Source organism: Nannospalax galili, unplaced genomic scaffold (assembly GCF_000622305.1).
Source record: "Nannospalax galili isolate Female #2095 unplaced genomic scaffold, S.galili_v1.0 scaffold126, whole genome shotgun sequence".
Lineage (NCBI taxonomy): Eukaryota > Metazoa > Chordata > Mammalia > Rodentia > Spalacidae > Nannospalax > Nannospalax galili.
Window position 1 is genome coordinate 305,446 of NW_008355275.1, and position 8,598 is coordinate 314,043.

An 8,598-nucleotide genomic window follows, 5' to 3' on the forward strand; every position below is an offset into this window, starting at 1 on the left:
GGAGGGAGGGAGGGGAAAGGAAGATTCTATTTACTCCAGGGAAAGTGGGCTGACTCCAGAAGACCAGTGGCCTCAACTGAGAGTTGCTTTTGCAGATTTCCCTCCCATGCATTTCACTTGCTCTGAGCTGGCTCATTCCTACTGAGGACCATCATTCTGGCAAGTCTTCAGCTTTTCCATTCAGCTGAACATATTGATTACCCAGCAGTTGCCACTTGGCAAGGCGTTCCCTGGGGCAGCCAGGCTCCCTGACCCTTCAGGAGTAGCAAAAATAGTGCCTTCAAATCAATGGCACCTCCTGGGCACACTCTAGGCCTGAGGAGCTTTCACTGGTCTGAGGAGTTTAAAGTGCCTGGACAGAGTAGGCCATTAACAAACAAGATGTATAAGAAGTAATGTTGCTGTGAGTTTGACCTGAGCTGCAAGAGGGTCAAATACTGACTGTTCCCTGCTACCTGTGATTCTTCACAAGAAAAGTGCAAGCTTGGGGCTTGAGCAAAATGAGGCTGAGTCCTGGCTCAGCTATTACTGAGCTGTGAATTCTGGACTACAGAAGACCTCTCTGTGGAAAGATATCCTATTTACAGCAACTTTATGAGCATTCCGCAAGACCACAGATGAGAAAAACTAACTTACTCCTCCCGTTGATTTCTCTGCTGCCTACTAGACTTCTGCTATGAAACTCTTCTGCCATGGGTACTCCAACCAAAGGCATCCTCCTAACTGGAAACCCCCATTCCCCAACTCACATCTTATTCATCACAGATGGCTGTGGGAAGCCTAAAAAGATTAAAAGACATGCTCTTGGTGCTGTAGAAACTTCAAGGAGGCATGACTCTTCCAGCTGGGGGTGGGGAAGTCAGGTAAAGTTTTGTGGAGGAAGCTGAACAACTCCAGCTTATTCCTCTAACTACCTAAGGCTGGGGCTGCAAGGGGGAAATAAATGAGTTTTCACTGCCAAAGCTTGCTTTGTTTCAGGTCTACAGGCTCCCTTGGCTTCAATAAAATGGCCAAAAAGAAGGGAGCTGCCCTCCTCCCTCAGACTACCCAGGTGTTAAAACTGATTAAACAACAACTCACGACTCAATTAACCCTTGCTCCTTCAGCTAATTATCTCAGTCGAAATCCATCCTACAATCTCCTTGACAAATGAATGCTCCAGCCAGAATTTCCATCCCTACTTTAGATGCAGCCTCTTTATTTCTTGGCTGCAAATGAGATGTTGACACGTGTCTTGGCTGGTAAATAACTGAATAATTGAGAACAATCCTTAGTCACTATCTGCAGCCAAAAGGTCTTCAGATAGTAGTATTGATATTATTGGCTATTACTAATGACATTTCAGAGAGGCCTTCCTTGACTATTGTTGAAATTATCCCTACCTATTCTCATTATCATGTCCTAAACAGAACAGAACAGACAAAACAAAACAACAATACATACTGATGCATGGTAACACAGATATGTAATCCCAGCACTAGGGAGGCTGAGGCAGAGGATCATAGGTTAGAGGCTAGCCTGAGCTACATGATAAGAGCCTGTCTCAAAGACTAAATAACACATAGTAATAAAATGAATAATGCAATAAACTTTTTTTTTTTTTTTTTTGTCTTTGAGACAGGGTCTCCTCGTGGGCCCAGCTGTCCTGGAACTCACTATGTAGACCAGGCTGGCCTGGAACTCACAAAGATCCACCTGCCTCTGCCTCCCAAGTGCTGGGATTAAAGGCATGTGCCATCATGCCCAGCTAAACCTTTTTTTTTTTTTTTTTAAATGTGTGGGCAAAGTGGTTTAACAGGTAAAGGTGTCTGCCACCAAGCATGACGACCTGAGTTTGAGCCCTGGGAACGTTCCCATGTAGTAGAAGGAAAGAACTGACTCCCACAAATTGCCCTCTGGACCTCCACAATTGCATCATGTGTACATGCCCCCCACATACAAATAAAATAAATACATATAATTTTTAAAAATATTTGAAGACCAACCCTCCACACACAAATAAAGTAAATGTAACTTAAACTTTTTAAAGCCCAAACAACAACATTAAGAGCACATTTTTGTTTACTTTTTCCTGTCTCCTCCATGGGATTACATACTTCAGGGGAGGAGGTTGGTCGCTATACCACCACCACTTAATCTGCAGCAGTTTTAACAGTGGTAGGCACACTCAGTGATGACTAAGTATTTGTTGAATGCACTGGTACTATTTATTGAGTTTTTATTATATGCTAAAATCTTTATGGTCTCAATTCTCATGCCAACCTTATGAGCTAGGTGCTGTTATCCTCCATTTTACAGAGGACAAAACTGAGGCCTAGAATGGTGAAGAACTTTGCCCCAGGTCTCTCAGACAGAGGGCAGAGGTAGCTTCAAACAGTCACATTTGTCACTGTGACAGAGCAACCCTCATGTACACTCTGCATAGGGCTCCAAAGAAAAATATTCTCATCAATAGCCTATCATTTAATTGAAACTAGAAATTGAATTTTCTCAAATGCCATGGACACCCAGGAAAGCTTAGTAAGAAAACCCAGGAAGAAACCCAGAAGGGCTGCTCTGTATCAAACCTACAGAGTGTTTTGAGAGAGGACTGAGTGAGGAGTGGAAGGGAGAAGTTTCTATTTCCTGTGAGCTCCCTGTTTATAAATAGCGCTCTATTAAAGTGGTTTCTCTGCTTCCCATAAGGAAGTCATGAAGATACCATCGTTTAATGACATTGCCCTGGGATCCAAGACACCAATACCAAATGAGCAATGATATGGAACTCCTGCTGCTCTATGAAGCTGGGATCATGTTTTATAAACACGACAGAGCTTTTATCGTCCATCTCAGGCTGAGCAAAACCATATTTGTCTGGCATTCTGAGTAATGGACAGGAGTAGATGGATTAGGGTTCTTAAATTCCTAGTTGGATGATATTACAAGTTTAAGAGCCCTATTTGGCTGAGTCAAATGCATGTGCCCATGCTGTATAATTAGCAAGCACAACAACAATAAATATGTAATATAAAGGGAAGACCAGCAGGACAATAAGAACCAGCACTCTCCCTTCCCACATGTAGCCATTCCCCACTTGGTCTTCAGCTGTGTAAACTGTAACCTTGGTGGCTTCATGGCTGTTTCAATATATAAAAAGCAGTTTAGGCTTCCCTCTGAAGAAAGCTTTCCAACATATGCGATTCATTGCTTCTCTAGTAAACATCCATTTCACTGTCTAAGGAGATTTAATAAATCGGCCTAGTTGTTTAGTGAGGCCTCCCTATAGTTTCTTTTTTTTTTTTTTTTTTGCATGGAAGTGAGCATCCATGTTACTGAATGAAAGACAATGGTCGTCTTTCCTGGAAGAGTGTCCTGGAGACCAGAGAACTCAGAGGGAGAGACTTTGGTGCTGAGCATCCAGGAGAAAGGGTGTCAAGCTGCCAAAGGAAGATGAAGCTCAAATGAGGGCCAAAAACCCATCCTGTAAAGACAATTCCAAGGGGTGTTGACTCTTAATAAGAAATGCTCTTTGGTTGTAAGCTCCCGAGATGAAAGCACCACTTTGCATTTACAGAGTACCTCAAGGTACTCTCTAAGTACCCCTTAGTTTCTCTTCTAAGCCTTGGTTTGCAGTTAGAAAAAGTCCCTCAGTGTGCTGGGTTCCGACTGGGCATGAAAGGCATGCAAAGTTTTGCTTTGTGCCCACTGTTCCACTGTCAGTCTAACTTGGCATCTAGGGTTGGGGTTTGAGTCTTTTCCCCCAAGAGGGTTTACTCCTTCAAATTCAGTCCAGGTCCCCTCAGCCAAAAGCATAGAACTCTTCCTCTGAGCTATGACAACTAGATGGAAATCCCCCTGGCCTCCACTTCCTCTCCAGGAACTGCTGTTCCCAATAGTGTTGAAGCCACAGACTTGGAGGGTGATCAGCTGTGACATCACCAGCTGACCCTCTGGATTGACCTCAACTCTGACCTAAGAGCAGGAAAATAAAAAGGCAAACAGTCTTGACTGTAAGAATGTCCAGTGGTAGTGCCAGAATTGAAACCTAAAGCAAGGACTGTCCAAATAAGCCACGCTGGGTAAATACAGTGTCTTCCAAAGGCTGCCTAGCTCGCTGTCCTTGGAAGTTAGGCTGGAGAACCCAAACCATGTCCTTTCTTCTCGTGGCTAGAAGCTTGAACCTCCCTGGAGCATGCCAGGGTTCAAATTCCAGTTTTGTCACTTGGTATCTGTATAATCTAAATAAGGGACTGAAACGCTTAATACCTTATTTCCATCTCTGTATAATGGGACTAAGGCCATAGGTACTTATCTCTTGGAAGGAAACCACTTTTCCCCTGTTCTCACACCATTCTTTCTATAGTCTCATAAAGTGTGGGGCTTTCTCCCCACTGACAAGCAAACAATTTTGCAGCACACACGGCTGGGTGCCATCTAATTCAACTCAATTAAACTCTGACACTAGATGGAGATAGCATCAGATCTCATAGGTTGAGGGCTCAGTCCTCAAGACTGCAGCCCACCTTAGATGCCAGGTACAAACCCCAGCTAGTTTTTATTCACACTTCTGAATAACTGACTGTAAATCAGGGTTCCCCAATCCCCTTCCTCTGGCTTAATTTGCCACTTTTGCAGGACCCTCCAGGTATTTCACTATCCAGAAGCACCATGGATCTTGGCCTTTTTTAAATTTTGTGAAGATTTCGTTATACATGTGCAACTGATTAAATCTTAGCCATTGATGATCAACTTAACCTTGTGCCTCTGTCCAGGGAGTTGGGGGGAGTGGGGTCTGAAAGTACTAACCCTCTAAAGTTCTGCTTTACTCTTTCTGGTGACTAGTCCCTATCCTGAAACTAGCTGCAGATAGCAAGCTATTAGCCACTAGCATACCAAAAGACATTTCATTTCAGAGACTCCAAGGATTTTAGGAGCTGTATTCAGGAACTCAAGACCAAGATCAAATATACAGTTCACTATATCACATGACTTAAAAGGTTCCTAGTGGGGCTGGAGAGATGGCTCAGCGGTTAAGAGCACTGACTGCTCTTGCAGAGGACCCAGGTTCAATTCCCAGTACCCACATGGCGGCTATGAACCATTCTTACTCCAGTTCCAGGAAATCCATAAGCCCTCTTCTGACCTCCGCGCACACGGGTGCACTCACATACATGCAGGCAATACACTCATACACATAAAATTAATAAATATATTTAAAAAGGTTCCTAGTATATATAAAAGTTGCTAACATACATAAAGTGCTAAGAACAGCCACAAGTGCATGAAGTATTTTCAATTTTAGCTATCATGAGTTTGTTAGACCACATTTGAATTTGGCTCCTTTATCCTCTTCCACTGCCTGCTTATTTGCGACTGAAACCTGTGCCCAAAATGGCCCTTCCAATGAGATTTCAAGACTTTCCATTCTAAATCATTTATGGTGCCAAGACCTGAAACTGGAGTCTGATAGGTAGTTTGTTGTTGAATGCATGTCAAGTCCTAACCTTACCACAGAAGGTCAAGTACTTTGCTTTCATCCTTGGCACTGAAACCATGCCATCAGCTACCCAATGTTTCATTTCCCAGTCTTGACACCAGGCAGTTGTCCATTCCCCACACCCTATCCCCATAATGTAGTTTACTGAGCCAGTCATCTTTCTTTTCAGGAAAGCCCAAAAGGTCATGTGTTTAATTCAACATGAGGTTTAAATCAGTTGCTTATTTGGTTAGTGACAGCTGGAAAATCAGCATGAGGCTGCCTTTCTGGGAAGGGGATTCAGGAGTCCTCTGTTTCCATCACCCCTGGGCACATAGTATTAAGAGCTGGCAGCTATCCCTCCACCTCCTGTGGGAAGCTTGACTCTGGGCATCATTCAGCCCAGGGTGCAGCACCAAATCCTGGTCTATCCACTCCTCTCTACCCATCCCATTTATTCAGGGCTCAGGTGTCAAGAGTGCAGACCCTTGGGCGGCTGAAAACTCCCAGGGAAGAACCACAGTCAACGTGCCCTACTGTGGAGCCCAAACTGGACTAGACCCAATTCAGCAAGACAGATAGCTGCAGTCCACTAAGCTACACTTTAGCGAGTAGTTCAGGAATGGCTTGCTCCAGGTGTCCAGTCACCCAGTAAACAGTCCCTAGGAGACTAACAGCGACTTGTTCCTCCACAAACCAGACACATAAAACAATCTTTGGCAAGAGCCAAATTCTCCCAGAATTCCATTTCTCTGAGACCTGGCACTCTCCACAGCTTCGTCCTAGGAAATCCACTCCTGGGGTAACCCTCCCAGTCCGTGGGTGGAGGCCTGCCTGCTTACCATTGGCGTTCTTGCCGCAGATGAGATGCTCATAGGGTTGCAAGACTCCCCAGAGCTCCGAGTCATTGTTGATCACCATCTCCAAGGCCTCAGCGGATACCTCCCCGCCTCCTGCCCCTCCGCCGTCGGGGCTCTGGCTTGCCAGCACCCTGGCTCGGATCTCCTCCACAAGGTTCTCCATGCAGGCGGTAAGCGAGATGGCCGCGTACTCATGGATGCGCACCGAGATGCGAGTGTCCACCATCCAACGGAAGAAGCGGCCCACCGAGAAGGTGAGGCCGCAGCGCGCCGACTTGCCCCGGCGTAGTCCGTCGCCCGCGCTCATGCTGTACAGAGACAACGCCTTGACCGCCGCCAGCGCGCAGCTCTCGGCCAGCGCCCAGCTGTGCACCAGGCGCACAGCGCTCTGCACCTCGAAGCGGGTGCACTTGGCGTGCAGCACGCTCAGGCGCTGCGCCTCGCGGGCCACGCGGATGAGCGCCCGGCGGAGCAGCCCCGCCAGACGCCTCACCGCCTCGGCGGAGAACCCGGGCAGCCTCCGGCCGCCGATACTTTTGCGGAGCACCCGGGCTACATCTCCCTCGGTCCAGGGAAACTCCTCCAGCTCCGGGAGTCGCGGGCAGCGCGAGAAGAGATCGGCCACTTCGGGATCCTCCGGCAGCACCGTGTTCACCGTGTCCCAGCTGTTGTGGCGGCTGTTCATGGAGCCCGAGTAGCACCACCAAGCCGCCCCGCGGTGCTGCTGCGCCGAAGAGTTGAGCGCTTGCGAGTTGGACTTGGACGAGGAGAGGCTGAGCGAGCGGCACGAGTCCCCGGCCCCATACCCGGAGTCCAAGGTCAAATCCTCCAGCGTCTTCAGAGTGGAGCTGTACGTCCCGGCCATGGGGAGCCTGCCGCGGGCGGCCTCGCCGAGCGAGGGGAGCTCACCACTCCATGCCCGCTTCCCCGGGTGGGCAGAAAGCAGCTCTAGGCTCTCCCGGGGGTCCTCCGTCCTCGCGGCGCCGTGGCTCGGGGTGGCCGCATCGCCCGCGCGGCGGCCGCGAGAAGGTGGGTGAGACTCGCAGCGATCTGGAGCCCCGCGCCGCCCGCGTCTCGACGCGAAGCTGTCAGCGAGCGAGAGGGCTCCCGGGTCCGTCTCTTCCGAACTCCCCTTCGTCCACCACAGCCCCCTCACCGAGCGTCTGTCTCCGTGGAGAAGGAATCCCGAGAGAACAGGGCGGCGACCGAAGAAGGAGGCGCTGGCGGGCGCAGGGCGCAGCGTTCCGTCTCGGGACCAGCCGGCAAGGAAACGCTCGGCAAACTTCTGCGCCGCGCACGCTACCCGCACAGCTGGGTTCCCCCGAGAGGCCCGTATGCAAATATACCCTGACGGCTCACCAATCACAGACCGCACCGGGCTGGGGCTGCGCCAATGATTCCCGGGAGGGGCGGGTACTATGCAGATTTGACTCCGCTGGGGGCGAAACCTCCGCTGCCGGGGAGGCAGAGCTGAAGGCTACGGATGGGGGCGGGGGGGTGGGCAGCGGCTGGGCTGCGAGAAATGAGGGGAAGAGATCCCGAAAGTGGGGAGTCAAAACATCAGGCTGGAGTGAGGATTTAAAGAGAAGCCGAAGGAAAAGACGCTCTGCGTTGTCTCTTTCTTGCCACTTTTGGACGTTGGCAGAAAACAGCCTCCAGATCCATCGGGGCGCTTCCCCTTTCTCCTAGACTTTCTGCCGAGCCCCTCCTGTTTTCTGAGACGGAACGCTATTTGAGTTTGGAGGGAAGAGGGACTCCCTTGCTTCTCAAATCTGTCTGGTTTTGTTTACATTGCCGTTAGGCTGGAACCGAAACAGAATTTAAGCTGGGATCTGAAAATGACCCCGCCCGTGATCACCGTCCCCTCTTCCCCCGGAGATTCGCACCCAGTTCTCCAAGGCAATTCTTGGAGCGTTTTAACCTGCCCATTTCTCAAAAGAATTCACGCCTTCCCTGTTACCTCTGTATAGTTATACCAGTTGCAAAAATGTGGATCCTTTTTGTCTGTGGTGGGAGGGAGCGCGTGTTTCGGAAGGTCATTACTGGAAGAAGAGAAGGTGAGAAGTACGGACCCTGCGCTTGAACGCCCGACTGCATGCAGGTGTTCGACTCTTAACTGAGGACAAGCTGGTGAGAGGTGCGTCTAGGCCCGCCTTCTGCCTCTCAAGACTCAGTTTCTCCGGTGTGATGGGAACGGCTGACCTTCAAAGTAGCGCTGTAGCCTACCCGGTGTTTGATTTTGCGGCTCGCTAAAGAGCTATTGATTGCACAGATCCACGCCCA

General features: G+C 49.2%; 1 protein-coding gene across 2 annotated transcripts in view; it reads right to left on the reverse strand.

Moving 5' to 3' along the window:
* Abtb2 (ankyrin repeat and BTB domain containing 2) overlaps positions 1-7,596 on the reverse strand; it is a 179,447-nt gene extending 171,851 nt beyond the window's left edge. Inside the window, exon 1 of one of the 2 annotated variants that reach the window (XM_008852359.3) lies at positions 6,298-7,596. In XM_008852359.3, coding sequence (XP_008850581.1) covers positions 6,298-7,180 — 883 coding nt within the window. In that variant the 5' untranslated portion in view covers positions 7,181-7,596. The remainder of the gene's footprint in view (positions 1-6,297) is intronic. The other variant, XM_029555696.1, reaches the window with a different exon arrangement.
* Between the last annotated feature and the right edge of the window lie 1,002 nt (positions 7,597-8,598).